The sequence below is a fragment of the Tamandua tetradactyla genome, chromosome 2 (assembly GCF_023851605.1).
Source record: "Tamandua tetradactyla isolate mTamTet1 chromosome 2, mTamTet1.pri, whole genome shotgun sequence".
Taxonomy (NCBI): Eukaryota; Metazoa; Chordata; class Mammalia; order Pilosa; family Myrmecophagidae; genus Tamandua; species Tamandua tetradactyla.
In genome coordinates this window covers 7,491,547-7,508,642 of record NC_135328.1, presented here as the reverse complement: position 1 = coordinate 7,508,642, position 17,096 = coordinate 7,491,547, and the positions used below count along the sequence as shown (strand labels likewise).

The window sequence follows — 17,096 nt, the reverse complement described above, 5'->3', positions numbered from 1 at the left end:
TAGCAACTACTGATAAAGGCAGAAGGTTTGACAGATGGATGTTCAAAGCTATAACCTCAGTCATAGCTGCCATGTAAAATGGTCTCAGCACCCACAGTTACTGTGAAAGTGATTTCATCTACTCTGAGGGATCTGGTCATTTCTCCTGGCATCAACTGCCTTACTTACTGGCTGCGTACATAATCTAACTGAAGCGTAACAACAAGCATAGCCACAACCAAGTTCATGGGCATACAGGCAGTGAATGACACCACATCACAATGGGCAGGCAATGACTCATCAATGACTCCTGGCCACCATAAGAGCAACCCTCTTTCAGAGGTCTTAAGGCAGGGGGAAAAAGTATATTTTAGAATCAGTTTAACAGAGTACCCCATCAAAACCTGACAAAGGATTAAAATCTACAAAGTATATGAAAGCCTCATTAATCCAAAGGAAGACTGGAAATCCAGCAGAAAAATATGACAAGGAAGTCATAGAACAGGAAAGTCCAGCAGCTAACAAGTAAATGATACAATGTTCAAAGCCTCAATTTAATCAGAGAAATGCAAAAAACCATAATTTTACCAAGCATGCATGTGGGGTAACTGGAACCCCATATACTAACTCAGGGAGTGTAGAACGGTGAATCATGCACAATGCAGAAAAGTTGCAGGGAAATAAGGTAGACATATATCATAACCCCACTCCTGGTTCTATTTCCCCAAAGAGGTTCAAGCACAGTTGATAAAGAGATATCAATCAGAGGATTCTATGTAGTAGTAGGAAATGGGGGCAGACTAGGTATCCTTCACAAGAAACATGGCTAAGTAAAACATGGCAGTGGTACACCTACAAAATAATATATAACAGCCAGAAGAAATGAATAAGAGATACATATGGGAACCCCAGCCTCTTTATTTCTGTTTACCCTGTTTTTATATTTCTTTATACTAGTTAACACCAGCTGACATATTTATTTCATTGTCTATGTGCTCCATCAGGAATACGGTACTTGAGCGCAGACATTTATTTAGGTTTATTGTAATAACACATTTCCTGCACACAACACATATTCAAATGTATTTGTTGAAAAAAAATGTGCTGGGTAAGAAAATGTAAAAAAGCAGAAATACAGACCACAAATTTTAAACCATACATCCATAAAACAGTAACAAAATAGTTTTAAAGATTCATACATCACTGAGGACATAAAAATAATAAAATAACTGCATAATATACAAATATACAGTATGTAAAATAATAGTAAAAAAACACAGCAAAAGTATTATAGTGGGTATCCTGGTGGGAAGGAGGCTGGATACCAGCACTGGGACGAAGGAAAAGGAGAGACTAACCCACCCACGAGTGGCCTTACACAGGCTGCTGACGATCGTGGGTTGCTGAGGTGCATGGTTAACTCCTGTGCCTCACAGAAAGATCCAACAGGGAGAAAACACAACATGACTTAACTAAACCAGAAGACAAATCTCTGGCAAATGTGACTGAGAAAGGAGGCAATAAACAATGTCAGGAATGGGGAAAAAATTTCAGATAAGTAGTTGTTTAAAAATCCTGTGCAGGCTTAAAAAAGCACAGAAAGCATTAAGTTCATGATGAAAATCTATTGTCAATAAAACAACAAAAAAATATCATAAATACACTGTTCCTAAGAATATTTAAGACTAATATATCTTTGATACCAAAACTGGACAGCACATGAGGAATAAAAAGAACTCATTTTTCCATACTGGCGTTAAAAATCCCAAATATTAGCAAAATAAATAGAGCATCTATAAAAATCAACCCCAAAGTCATGATAAGTTTTTTTTCCTACAAATGCAAGGGTAATTTAATAATAGAAAAATCTACAGTGGATTTTGGTTAAATAAAACAATGAAAAAACCAAACACTTCAAACTCTGGTTCCTTCTAAAGGCACGCAAAATTCTCTTAAGACTTATCAGGACATAGGCAGAGAAATGATAGCAACAAAATGTAGAAGACAGGAAAGCAAATGGATAAACTGATACGTCAATAAGATCAAAGAAAACACTGAACCAAGAAAAGCCCAAAAGCAACTCCAGAAATTCTCTCCTATTAACAACAGGATAGAAGGTGGGGTTTACACGGTAAGACTGGCTGGGAGCCTTCATAAGAAGCAATTATTCCCTCAAATTCTCTCCTCCATCTCACAAAAAGGTTGGCGATTCATTTTTCTGGAAAAGGCCAATACATATTGAAATTCCTAAGGAGTGGTACATAACGAATAGTGAGATGTTGAGCTCCCTTCCTCCAACTTAGCTCCTGGAAAGCTGGAAATCAGGTTTATCCCCTCCAAGCAGCACACTGGAAGATTCCTCTCTGGAGAAACTACAAAGCCCAGTGAAAAAACATAATAAACACTGAGTAAAAGGATAGGTTCCTGGCTGATTATCCTAGATAAAGCCTACCACTCAAGAAACCCAACCCCATTCATTTCAATTAGTATTTCATTATCTTATTTTAAAAAACTAAAGGAATAATTCTTACATTTATGGTCAACTGCCTTTCAACCTGGATGCCAAACTGATTCATAAAGAAAAGGACAACTGAATAGCTACTTATAAATAAATGAACTTTGACCCTTAATTCATACCATATACAAAAATTAACTAAATGTGAGAGCAAAATTATAATATTCTTAGAAGAATACAAAGAAGTAAATCTTTGGGACCCTGAATTAAGTAAAGATCTCTTAGATATGACACCAAAAGTACAAGCAACAAAATAAGAAAATAAATTCTATTTCATTAAAATTTATTGCATCAGTTAAATTTATCGCACTTTTAAAGAGCTGAAAAGACAACCCAGAATGGGAAAAAGTATTTGCAAATTACATATCTGATAAGGGATTGGTATTCAAAATACATAAATAACTCTTACAACTCAGTGATAAATATTTTGGAATTAGACAGTGTTAATGGTTTCATGATTCTGTGAACATACTAAAACCAAATATACTTTAAAGGTCGAATTTTTCTTTTTGATTTTTAACTTTTTTAATTGTATAGTATAACATATATACAAAGCAAAGAAATAAAAAAGCAATAGTTTTCAAAGCACTCTCCAACACGTAGTTACAGGACATATCCCAGAGTCCGTCATGGGCTACCATAGAATACTCTCAGATTATTCCTTCTAGCTGCTTCCGAATATAGGAGGCTAGAAGGTTTAGATTTTTTATCATCACAATTGACTATTTTTGTGTGTGAAAAATAACATATATACAAAAAGCAATAAATTTCAAAGCATAGCACCACAATTAGTTGTAGAACATATTTCAGAGTCTAACATGGGTTACAATTCCACAATTTTAGGTTTTTACTTCTAGCTGCTCTAAGATGCTGGAGACTAAAAGAGATAATCAATTTAATGACTCAGCATTCACATTTATTTCTTAAATCCTATCTTCTCTGTATAACTCCACCATCACCACTGATCTTTCTATCCCTCTCTTTAAGGGTGTTCGGGCTATGGCAATTTCAAATTTTTCATATGGGAAGGAGCACTAAAATGGGGTAGGGAGATGGAACTATCTGCTGTTCTGGAGAGGCTGGGCTAGGTTTCAGGACTAATCTGGACCAGGGACCCATCTGGAGGTTGTAGGTTTCTGGAAAGTTACTCCAGTGCATGGAACCCTTGTGGAATCTTATATATTGTCCTAGGTGTTCTTTAGGATTGGCTGTAATGGTCTTGGTTGGGGGTTGGCAGGTTATGATAGGTAGCAATGTCTAACTGAAGCTTGCAAAAGAGCAACCTCCAGAGTAGCCTCTTGACTCTATTTGAACTCTCTCTGCCACTGATACTTTCTTAATTACACTTCATTTCCCCCTTTTCATCAGAATAGAATTGTTGATTCCACAGTGCCAGGTCTGGATTCATCCCTGGGAGTCATCTCCCAAGTTGCCAGGGAGACTTTCACGCCTGGATGTCATGTCCCATGTAGGGGGGAAGGCAATAATTTCACTTGCAGAGTTGGGCTTACGCAGAGTGAGGCCATATCTGAGCAACAAAAGAGGTCCTCCAGAAGTAACTCTCAGGCATGCCTGTAGTTAGGCTAAACTTCTCCACTACCTACATAAGCTTCACAAGAGTAAGCCTCAGGATAGAGGGCATGGCCTACTGATTTGGGCGTCCCTGAAGTCTGACACAGTATCAGGGGATTCCCTGATGGTAAGGTTTAATAGTTCCATATTGTTTCTCCCATCCCTCAGGGACTTTGACAATACTTTTAGATTATCTGCTTAATATACTCTAGGATATATCCAGCCATTACAATAGTCTATACAGGATTAAAGGACCTCTTTCTTACTCTGTGCTCTCTGGATTTCAATTGTTCAAATAAGCTATACAGACAGGTTGAATTAGATTGTGCCCTACAGAAAATTTCAGTTCCAGAGCAAACAAACCTTTCTTCCAATGGTTTCAAAGAGTATCTGTGGTTCAAAAATATAGACACTGTCTTCTTTACCCTTATGTTCTGAATTACTTTAACTCTAACCTGTTTTGCTTCATTCTTATGTCTAAATATCAGGTTATATATATAAAACAGCTTCTCAAAATCCAGAAATAATAATCACCACTCTGGACTTAATGTGTCTGCTCCAAAAGCTTACAATCTAGGCCCCTGTTTTCTTATAAGTATTCTCTAACAGTGACCATACCATTCTTGTTCTTTTGTTTCTGGCTTATTTTGTCTCACCAAATATCCCACATGTTCATTCATATCATTGCATGCCTCACGACTTTGTTCTTTTTTGGAGCAGTACAACCTTCATTCATAATTATACACCATTGCTGATAATCTACTTCTCCATCAGTGCATCCTACAGCTACCTGCATTCATTGGGCATCATTTAGAGGGCCCAAACTCCACAGTCCATCAACATTCTCAATTTTAGACAATTTCACTGTTCCCAAGAGAAAGAAAACTGATAAACACACTCTTGCCAAACAGGAAATCCAAACCACCTCTTAATTCTTGTTCCCCTCCCCACTCCCCACTATTTACCTCTGCTATTGCTGTGATAGTGCTGATGGTTTCCTTTGGAACATAGCTCATAGCATGCAATAGCAGCTTTCCCCCTGTACCCTGGACTTAAACACTCTTTGTACACAAATCATATCTTTGAAGTAATTTTTGTGAAAATTCATTGATATTCCTAGTATTAATCAGTAGGACACATAGGTCTATATACTGCCTTTCAATCTTGTTCATCTTCTATATGGTAATATTACTTCTAGATCCACTAGAAAACCACCTTCACTCCAATCTATCCCCTTACACCGGAGTTCAACCTCTTTAGCTAATGTTTTACCCATCTCTAGCTTTTATGTACCTCTAAGTCCCCTGTATTCTGAATTATAAGCCTCTAATTATACCTTTATGCTGGTCATAAAAGTGGTATCGCACAGTATCTATCCTTTTGCATGTGGCTAATTTCACTCTGCATTATGTCCTCAAGGCTCATCCATCTCGTCATGTGCTTCAGGATGTCATTTTGTCTTATTGCTGCATAATATTCCATCATATGTATATACCACATTTTGTTGATACACTCGTCTGCTGATGGGCATCTGGTTTGTTTTCAACTTTTGGTGACTGTGAATAATGCTGGTATGAACACTGGTGTGCAAATGTCTGTGTCGTTGCTTTCAGCTCTTCTGGGTATATACCAGGTAGTGCTATTGCTGGGTCATAGGACAACTTCATATTTAGTTTCTTAAGAAACCACCAAGCAGTCTTCCATAGTGACTGCACCATTATACATTCCCACCAGCAGTGTAGAAGCACCCCAATTTCTCCACATCCTCTCCATTTATAGTGTCCTGTTTGCTTAATAGCAGCCATTCTTATAAGTATGAGGTGGTATCTTATTGTAGTCTTGAGCTGCATTTCCCTTATAGCCAATGAAAATAAGCATGTCTTCATGTGCTTTTGAGCCATCTGTACTTGCTCTTCAGAAAAATGCCTATTCATATCTTTAGCCCAATTTATAATTGGGTTGTTTGCTCTTCTGTTGTTGAGTTGTATGATTTCTTTACATACACAGGAAATCAAACCTTTGTCCGATATGTGATTCCCAAATATTTTCTCCCATTGAGTTGGCTGCTTCTTCACCTTTTTGATAAAGTCTTCTGAGGTGCAGAAGCATTTGATTTTGAGGAATTTCCATTTATCTATCATTGCAGTTTGTTACCTGCTGAAACGTAACACACCAGAGAAAGCAACTAACTTTCACTCAGGTTCTTTTTGACATGGGAAGGCACAGGGTGATCTCTGCTGGCCTTCTTTCCAGGCCTCTGGGTTCCAACAACTTTGCCCGGGGTGACTTCTTTCTGCATCTACAAAGGCCTGGGCTGAGCTGCGAATGCTGAGATGAGGTATGCTGAACTGCTTGGGCTGTGCTATGTTGAGTCTCCCATTTAAGCACCAGCCAATTAAATCAAACATCATTAACTGCAGCAGGCACGCCTCCTAGCCGACTGCAGATGTAATGAGGAACAGATGAGGTTCACGTACCATTGGCTCATGTCCACAGCAACAGAACTAGGTGCCTTCACCTGGCCAAGTTGACAACTGAATCTAACTACCACATCTATTTTTTTCTTTTGTTGCTTGTGCTTTGGGTGTGAAGTTGAGGAAGCTACCTCCTATTACTAGGTCTTGAAGATATTTCCCTATATTTTCTTCTAGAAGCTTTATGGTGCTAGTTCTTATATTTAGGTGTTTGATCCGCTTTGAGTTAATTTTTGTGAAGGGTGTAAGATAGGGGTCCTCTTTCATTCTTTTGGCTATTGCTATCCAGTTCTTCCATGCCCAATTATCGAAAAGACTCTTTTGTCCCAGTTCAGAGGATTTGGGGGCCCTGTCAAAAATCAGCTGACCATAGATTTAGTGGTCTATTTTTGTTGAGTTATTTCACTCAGTATGATGTCCTCAGGTTCATCCATGTTGCAACATATATCAGAACTTCATTCCCTTCTATGACTGAATAATATTCCATTGTATGAATATCATATTTTATTTATAACATTCAATTACAATGGTCAATGCTTCTATCTTTGTGGCTTTATAATAGGTTTTAAAGTCAGGGAGTATTACTCCTCCCACTTCGTTCTTCTTTTTTAGAATGCTTTTAGCTATTCAGGGTCTCTTTCCCTTCCAGATGAATTTAGTAATTAGCTTTTTTTAAAGGGTGAATTTTACAGAAGAATTGAAAAGATGGACCCAAACAGATATTTGTACATCAATGTTCACAGCAACATTATTCATAAGAGCTAAAAGGTGGAAGCAACCCAAGTGTCCATCAAAAGATTAATGGATAAATGAAATATGATATTCATACAATGGAATATTATTCAGTCATAGAAAGGAACGAAGTTCTGCTATACGTTGCAACATGGATGACCCTGAGGGTATCATACTGAGTGAAATAACTCAGATACAAAAGGACAAATATTTCAGTTATATGAAATATCTAGAATAAGCAAATTAATAGAGATGGAAAGTAGATTACAGGTTACTAGGGGCTGGAGCAGGGTGGGAACAGAATGATGAGTACTGTTTAAACAGTTTCTGTTTGGGGTGATGAAAAAGTTTTAGTAGTAGATAGTGGACAATATTTTGAATGTAACTATTGTCACTGAATTAAACCCACGAAAGTGGTTAAAATGGGAAATTTTTGTTGTATACATGTTAGCACAATAACTGTTTTTTAAAAAGGGCAAGTTTTATGGTATGTGAATTATATTCCAATAAAGTTGTTATTTAAAAATATGCAACTGTCCAAATTAAACAAATTCCCTAACTCCTGTGACAATTCAGTATTATTAACATTGAAAGGGTACTGTACAAATTGCAAACTCTAAGTTCATCAATAATACAAAAACACTGTTCAATTTTTTCTTGGAGTTTTTCAGACAATTTACAAAATGCTATTGAGCACAATTAAAATATTCTCCAGAGTAGAAAAAAAAAAAAAAAAAGAATGGATGCTAAGGATCATCAGATATTCAGAAAATGTTTAAAAGATAAAACAATCAGTCTAGTGTAAAACATAAAATAAAAAACCCTTTTAAGATATGTAAGGTTTCAAAACAAATCTACCTTGCATAGCTCCTTTCTTAGGAGTCTATCCATACTCCACTAACATAAGGGAGAAACCAAGAAATACAAAACCACCAAAGAGAGACAAAGGGAATTCCCAAGCTAATGGTGATAGAAGGATTCTAGGGAAATCTATGCAAATGGGTCTTTACAGAAGTCAGGACTACAGCAGGATGACAGGGGGTTCCAGGAAAGTTTATCTTTAAAGAAAAATGAAAATGAACCTAATAGATACCTAATGTGTTTGAACATTCTGAATAAAGCTTTACACTCCTGGAGGAGAATAACAGGATGAATTACGAGACTGATACATAGAATCCATGCAAACAAATAAGCAAATGAACAAAATTGATCAACTCCAGAGAAAACAAAAGTATACAAGAAAGGAACTATAATCATGACATTTCAGCTCAATTGATGAATATGAACATAATCTTAAAAATGTAAACACTAAACAGTTTAAGGACATATCAGGCTACAACTGTACTCTGGGGGAGAGAAGGGAAGAACAGGCCTGTTGCCTGTGGCTGGTACCCTTGTCTGGGGAGGGCCTGAGGGAACTACAACCCAACTGAGCGCTGCACTGCAGGAGGAAGAGCACCTTTCCTAATCCACACAAGGCACCACAGGGCCTGAAGGGGACTAGGCACAGCAAGTGCGGATGTGTTCAGAAAGCCAGCTCTCATATTCCACAATTAATGAGTGATAATTAAAACTGGGGAAAAAAATAAAGAAGTAACAGCATAAGTAACTTAGAAAAAAGCCTAAAGAAAGAGGAGAAAAAATATAAGATCATCTCAATGGATACAGGAAAAATATTTAATGAAATCCAAAACCCTCATTCAAAAAACAAACATAAGTCTCTCTTTAGCAAAGCTGGAAGAGAAAAGAACTCATAGCTCAATAAATGGTATCTCTTAAAAGTTATCAGGGCCAGGACAAGGAAGCCATTATACCATTCAACAGTGAATGGTCTAGATGTTCAAGACAGTATAGTAAGACAAGAAAAAGAAATTTTAAAACATGCTCCTTTTTGGGGATTGAATCATGTCCTCCACAAAGACAAGTTCAAGTTCTAACCCCCAATCCCGTGGGTGTAAATCCATTTGGAAATAGGATCTCTGAAGATGCTATCAGTTAAGGCTAGGTCAAACTGAATGAGGATGGGCCTTACTCCATTACACCTGGAGCCCTTAGAAAGAGATGAGTAAGCAGCAGGAGTAAGAAACCAGGAGGAGACAGAAGGACAGATCATTATGTGAAGGAAGCAGAGATTGCACCACCACTAGAGCACTACAGACTTCAGAGAAAACATAGCCTGCCAATGTCTTGACGTTGGACTTCTAGTCTCAAAAACTGCGAGATGAATTCTCATTAAGACAACCAGCCTGTGTTATGTGTCATGGCAGCCCTGGCAAACTAAGACACTCATCATGATTGAAATAAATAGTTTAAGATACCTGGAGACGAATCTACTAAAATATATGCAATCAATGTCAATTTTGTCAGTTTGATGGTTGTGAGCCTGTTCTACGGTTCCACAAAACATTACATTGAGAGAAACGGTATGGATTCTGTCTGAATTTTTTAACTGCAAGTAAATTTACAATGACTTCAAAATAAAAAAATAAAGCAAAAAAAGAGACAGCTTAAATTATTAAGAAATGTATATAGCTTTACTCAAGGACATAAAAGACCTAAGTATACAAGTGATATAACATATACATGGGTGATGAAACTTGGTGTCAGCAAGGAGCAGTTCTCTCCAAATTAATCCATACATGTCATGCAGTCTTAGTTTAAAAAAACCAAGCCCATTTTTTTGGTCAAGTTTGATCAGCTAGACATAAACTCAGTAAAGAATAAAAAATTAAGAACAGCCTCCCCAATTTTGAAGAATAAAAAAGTGGAAGGACTGAACCTAGTCAAGGCCCTATTCTAAAGCTGTAGTATTTACAGGAGTGAGATTCTGACAAAGAGAGAGACAAATTTACCAACAAAACAGAAAAAAAAAACAGAAACACACATTTTATAAACGAACTTCATATAAAAAAGAAGATAAATCTCCAACCTCTAAGTAAAGAACGAACTATTCAACTACTAATGCTGAGACCAGTGATCACCAAATGGAAAACAGGTCCAATTAGACCTCTGGGGCAGGGAAGTATCTCTTAAGACTTCAAAAGCCTAAGCCACAAAATAAAAGATTGGTATGATTTCAGTAACAGGTAAAACTTCTGTAACTCCAAAGATGACCTGTGGAAGTGAAGGATACAAGCCTCTCATATCAGATGAGAAGTAGAAAAGAATATATACAAGTGAATATCCTGCATCACATTTTTAAACAAAACAGTTAAATATTTTCATGGCTACAGGCATATGTGTTAAAAATACAAACTTATGCAAAGGAAAGACATATGTTAACTTCAAGATAGTGGTTACCTTGTGTGGGAGATAAAAATAAGGGATGGAGGGGAAGGGGTTTTGTTAAGCTATATTTATCGTGTCTTTCTTTTAAAAAATTGATTTGAAATAAGCATAGCAAAATGTTAATGCCTGTTAATTCTCAGTGGCAGGTATACAGGTGTCTGATGTTTTATATATATTTAATATATATCTCTGTTTTTTGTATGGTGTATGGTGGGGTCACATTTCATTATTTTTCCATGTGAATATCCATTATTGCAGGACCATTTGTTGAATTTTTTTGTTTGTCTGTCTTTGTTTGCTTGCTTGTTTGTTTTCTGGGAAGTGCATGGACTGGGGATTGAACCCGGGTCTCCCCCATGGCAGGTGAACATTCTACCACTGAACTTTCCTTACACCTCCTTAAAATATTTTGCAATTAAAATAATACAATAAAGCAAATATAATCAATAAAAGGACTAAAACTCAAAATAGATCAGATTGAGAACAAGAAGGAAGACAGCATAAGTGAGCTGAACTTGCAAAATTCATACTGTAGGAATCGACAGGTGTTGTCATAGGTGATCAATCAAGAAACGGCAGTTTAAGCTAACTATTATATTATTATCTGGAATTTAGGACATTAACCCACAAATGATTTAAAATCAGAAACAAACCCAGTGAGAAAAAAGATTCTGCTGCTTTTCATTTTAAGCACAGCTAACATTTGAAACACTACTATGTGCTTGAAAAAAGCTTTTTTTTAAAAAAAAGGACAAACTTTAATGCTCAAACTGAAGGGAAAAAAAATGCCCATCCCATCTCTAAAAGAAATTTTTACACTGTGAACTAAAGCAGTTAGTTCTGACCTCTGGAAAATGTTTAAATGTTTTATTTCAGTTAAAAAGGAGTACTACTGCAAATATACCTACAGGAAATCAAATACAAGTCTCTTGAGTAGCAAAACTGATTTACCCTGAAACGATGTTGTAGTTAAGGGCAGGATGGTCTTTTGAGACAGGAGAAACAAGAGGTTCTGGTTGCCATTCTTCAATCAACTCTTCCTTTTCCTACAAGAGAAAAGGAGTTAAAATAAAGCACAGTGCTAGTAACTTTACATTACCTCCAGCAAATATCTCAATTGTCTGTTCTAATGGGACCTTTATAATGAATACACTACTGGAAGTACTACGTCTACCTGTTGTAGCAAGAAAAGAAACAGAAGCAATATTGAGTTCTGTGTTTAACACCCTAACCTCTTCCTTTATAACAAGATGAAGGCTCTTTTTCCATGCAGAGTTTTGTAGGCGACTTGAAAATTTAAGAAAATTCATCTGTCTTCAAGTTCCTTTAATGTGGGAAGTAAGAAATACAACTGCCACTGATAATAAAACGAAATATTAAAACACAAAGGTAAGAAGCATGGCTTCAGGTCAGGAGCTCAGTCTCTATTCTAAGATGGTACAGATATACTACACCCTAGGTTCTTACAGAAGTGAATTCTATGTGAAGGGACCAACCAGATCACAAAGAACTGTGATCTTAAACTGTGGTCTGTTTAAGTCATCTGCTTATAAGATTCCAGAATTAGCTAAAATACAGAAAAAGATTCTTTATAATATAATTACTGTAATGGGATTTAGTGGTTTTGAAATTTCTCATGAAAAAAACATGTTATTTGTTTTACCTCTGCATTACAAATATCTTGAGTTTCTTACCCTTTCTTAAATATATCAGGAAAAAAATTACAAATTAACATGAGAGTTGCAGCAATTTTTGCCTTCCAGATACTATCACTCCTTATATTTCCATTTTAATACATTTGTTAAATGCCTATGTGCATTTTTCTCCTGGTAGGTTCCTCTGGGGCAGGACCAAGAACATAAGTACCTGATACTCAGGTACTCAAAAATATTTAAAGAATTATAATCAATAATTTCCTTATCTGTTTCTACCAATAAATCCATGGAAGAAAAAGCAGCTGAAAGAACCCAGGGATGTATGTAATATATACTGTTTACTAGCTATTGTGAAGACAGATGGTAAAATCAACTCAAGATCTGCTGGTATTCAAGGGACTCTGCAGACCTATAAAACTGAGAAGGCATTTTTTCTAAGCTGCTATAAAGGTAAACTTTGACAACACTCACAGGCAGTTTTTCCCTTCCATAGCTTTTAGGGTACGATGCCCAAGATTACTGAATCTGCTCTAGCTAAACTTCACTCTCAAAGATTATTCTAAAATGATGTTTAGGTATCACTCTTTTAAAAGTATATATTTATGGATTGATATATTTATAACTGGGAGTAAAATGAATGACTGATCCCTTAAACAGTTAGGCAGGTAATCTGTTTTATGACCAAATAATCACTCATAAGGAGTTTCAAAATAGTGAGGGGAAAAAGCAAACACAAAAATTCTGGCCTACATGGCCAAATATTACTGCAATGCAATTTAGAAAGTGCTCCATGGCACACTAATCTCATAAGGTATCCACCCCCTTCCCCACCCCCCAAAAAAAGATCTGTGGTCAAGTTTAGGGCATCCCTCCAAGCAGAGATCAGAGATCCAAATGTTCACTGGCATATTAAAGTTTATAAGGAATCACACAATAAAACATTTAACTCTGCTTTACCCAAGCTTCCAAAATTTACTCACCTTAACAGCCATTTTGCTGCTTAATTACTATTACCTACTGTCCCCAAGGGGGCAGTGCTTGCCCAACGATTAAAGTTAATAGTCACGACAAATTACCACATTGATGTGATAATCCTACTCTCACTTGTCCTGGTGCTGCTTGCACTTCCTATGAATGCTCCAGGAAGTAAAGAGAGACCCAGTGTTCCATTTTTGTGCCATACTCAATGCTCCTTGTGTTCCAAAGTTTTAAGAAACTTTTGTGGGAAAAGATCTCTCATAGTCCATCTCTCTCTAAGGATGCTGGCACAAGGCTACAGGGACTGGACAAAGAAACAATTTGAGCACACACACTACACCGTAGTCAAAACTACTCTTCCCTTCCTACGCCTGGGGTATAGTTACCAGACAGGACTAAACGTTTCTAGTCTGAGTGAGAAGGTTAAGCTTCTTTCCCAGAAAGGTCCCCAGTCCCTCATTCCACTAATGGACTCCAAGCAGGCAGCTCCATAGATCCTCCAGACAATAATCAAGCTTGAGCTCAAGCTGGGCCCTTTACCACAGAGAATATATCAAAACTTGATTTGGGGTGGCATTGGGGAAAGGTTATTTCCAACCCCTTATCTCCTTTATGAACTCCACAGGGAAAATCTTTCCTCAAAAGCTGTGCCTTTCCTGAGTACCTCATGTACTCTTGCCTACTGACATTTGGAAGTGCAAATGCTTCCTCCTAGCCACTATCTGTTTACCCCTAGAAGAGTTTAAGGGACCATAATATGGCATTCACTTTAGGTATTTACTGTACCTCTAATTTCACTGTACTTTGCCTATCCCGGTATTTCATTCCTGTTGATTTCTTCACATTACATAAAACATTTTAACATTTATAGTTAAGCCATCACAAATCCTTTTTTGGAAAAATGTAACAACTACAGCCATATAACAAATAAAAGAAAAACTTAATTTCTTACCTTGAGTGTAAGATCAGATCGTTCTTGCAGTTTGTAAGTTTTAGAGAAAAGAAGCCTAATTATCCAGAGTATTAGAATTCCTTCCAAAATAAGATGGTAAGCAGGAGCCTGGGAGTAAGTCAAAAGCAAAACGAAAACAACACAACAAATCAAAAACAAAAAATAAGTAATGAAATAAACACTTCCAAAACCTGTATATAAACTATATATATTCCATATATTGCCTTCTATTATCTTTAATCTATTACTTCTCACAATTTATTTTCAAAGCTCCTTTCATTTCTACTCATTCCTTTTCCCATTTCTAATTTCTAAACATGAAAAATTGCAGCTTCCAAACCTGTTTAGGAATCAAAAAAATTATTTTCAGGAAATGTGATGCAGAATCACAGTATGCAAAACAATAGTAACTATGAGGTCCTTCATGTTATTTAAATTTTTACTGGTGTAAGATGACTATGACAAACATTCCACAACTTACCAAGCCTTCTACCATCCTCATCCACCAATGGATGAGTTACAGAGCTATTTGGAAATCAATTCTTAAGGAGTTTTTTTTGCATCTTACTAAATTTTCTATATCTCTGATAAGTGTCTTTAAATCCTTCTAGGAATATGGTAGAGAAAAAAATACTTTATAAATGCAGGACTGGTTTCTACCACAGTTCCCCAAAAGTATGGAGTGTTTCCCACATTAACAAGCATAATGGTACCTCAATGAAATTATCCATTTAAGGTCTTATTTCCCACTAGAAGTTTCCAGGATTTTTAAAAGCCAAGCTTTTATGTTTTCTACTACTAGACACCTGGCAGATAGGGAGTACTCTACTACAATGGGTCATCAGTGAGAAATCATTTAAAAGTGGCATTCAGAAATATAAACCCAAATTATTTTCAAACATTAGACAGAAAGTAAATCACGATGATTTCCCAGCTTTTTTAAAAATCTGGAATTTGGAGACTTAGAAAAACTGCTGACACATTCCTCTCTAAATTCATAAGTCAAAGCACAAATCACTTTAAAATAAATTCATACGTTACACACACACACACACACAGAGTTATTTCTTTTTTCAGGCACACTATGCTGTGTACTCAAGACTTCTCAAATTCTACAAACCAAGTACACAGAAAATGGAGCAAACCCAGAAATAGCTCTTTAAGATGATTTACAAAATCTGGCTGATCTCCCTTGAATGAAATTTAATTAGGAATAAGGACTCTCTTGGTTTTCACAACAGTGGGATTCTAGCAGAAGTCACTTTAACATCCCACTCAACAAAGAAAAAAATCCAAAGAAAAGTTGAGAGATTTACTTGTCAAATGAATTAGTAAATAACACAAAATGCCACTCTCTTTTCTCTCCAGGAAATGTTAGATTAGGGAGGATTTCTCCCAGGCCTCACTTTAATATCAGGGTATCAAGCACAATCTTCAAAAAAGTAAGCAAAGACACATAACAGAAAATGATCTGTTTCTTTAAAAAAAAATCCAATTTTTGTGACACTTAATCACTAAAATTAATCTTACAATGGACTTTCACATTAACAATTATGGGGAGATATACACATGTTCACTCTACTGTTTTTCATGATATAATTCCTGTTTATGTCGTGAAAGGGAGGACATCATCATTAACCCTGTTAGTAAACAGCAATACTGAGTCTCAAAAAAGTTACCAAAAGAAAAGTGAAATTCACTCTAAAAGAAAGTAATCTCTATAAACACTGGGACTTGTGGGCGTTTTCTAGATCGATGCTGTCCAACGCAGCCACTAGTCACCTGTAGCCATTTAAATGTACATTTAAATAAAATAAAAATTTAGTTTCTCAGTCACACTAGTCACATTTCAAGTACTTAGTAGACACATGTGCTTAGTGGTTATGGTACTGAATAGTTCAGATAAAGAATCATCACAGAAAGCGCTCTTGGAAGTGTGGGTAAACACTGTCTAGTATAAAACAGAACCTCAGTAAATATTTGTTAAATGAATGAACAGTCTCTATGACCGACATCTTTATTTCCTATGATCTTAAAAAGCCTTTCAAAAAACTCTTAGTTACTCCACCTTTCAAGACCTACTAAAACAATTCATCTTTATACGATGAATACGCGGAACAAATTGTCTCGTATTCGTAAATCTTAAATCACCAGGCTTCTCTTCTCTCTTCGACTACAAAAACAGACCCCCAGGTGTCAAAATTCTTCCCTCAACTACTCCACAGTTCCAAAGACTTAACTTCCCTAGAATGGGATTTTCCACTTCTTTTCACCACCTCATTTTACCAACAGTCCCAAGTGTGGTTATTGAGTACCCGCCTCTCTACCGTCCGGGCAGGGCCCAGGCCGGATCCGCGCTCGCCGGAGCTCAAGTGGAGCCGTGCCCGGGTCCCGGTCGCGGGACGTCGTCCCCTGCGCTCCGCCGGTGGGACAGGGCGCGCCCGGAGCCCTTCCAACGAGACTCGCCTAGAGCGCGGGAGTGACCCAGCGGCCCCACCGAGGGCCGACCACACCACCACGCGAGCCACCTCACCCTCCCCACAGCCTGGTGGGGTCGTGGGCTGCCTGAGCCTCGCACTTTACCTCGTAGAGCGCCTGTACCATCTCCACCAGCACCCACTGCTCGGCGGCAGCCGCCATGGTCAGCCGCTGGCACTTTCTTCCGGAAGGCGGGCAGCGGCCACATCAAATAGTGCGCGGCGCGGCCCAGTGACGTCACACGTAGGCGGTGGCTCGCCTGGTCGCGCTTGCGCACTATCCTTGTGAGGGGTGGCTACCTCGGCGGGGGCCACACTTTCACGCTTGCGCGGTGAAGGCCGCGGGGCGGGGGTACGAGGCGGGGGCGGGGGTGGGGCGGGGAGCCGAGGAAGAAGGGGAGGGCCCGGCGCCCTGAGGCATGTGGACTGGCCTTAGGGTCACCCTCCGTGGGTGAGGAACGTGCGAGTCTCTTT

At 37.7% G+C, this 17,096-nt stretch overlaps 1 protein-coding gene across 3 annotated transcripts in view; it reads right to left on the bottom strand.

Moving 5' to 3' along the window:
• SPTLC1 (serine palmitoyltransferase long chain base subunit 1) overlaps positions 1–16,860 on the bottom strand; it is an 83,049-nt gene extending 66,189 nt beyond the window's left edge. For 2 of the 3 annotated variants that reach the window (XM_077139371.1, XM_077139377.1), the window contains exons 1-3: positions 16,729–16,860; positions 14,146–14,253; positions 11,512–11,606 (exon numbers count right to left, since the gene is read on the bottom strand). In XM_077139371.1, coding sequence (XP_076995486.1) covers positions 11,512–11,606; positions 14,146–14,253; positions 16,729–16,785 — 260 coding nt within the window. In that variant the 5' untranslated portion in view covers positions 16,786–16,860. Of the gene's footprint in view, positions 1–11,511; positions 11,607–14,145; positions 14,254–16,728 lie in introns of those variants that run through there. The other variant, XM_077139387.1, reaches the window with a different exon arrangement.
• Between the last annotated feature and the right edge of the window lie 236 nt (positions 16,861–17,096).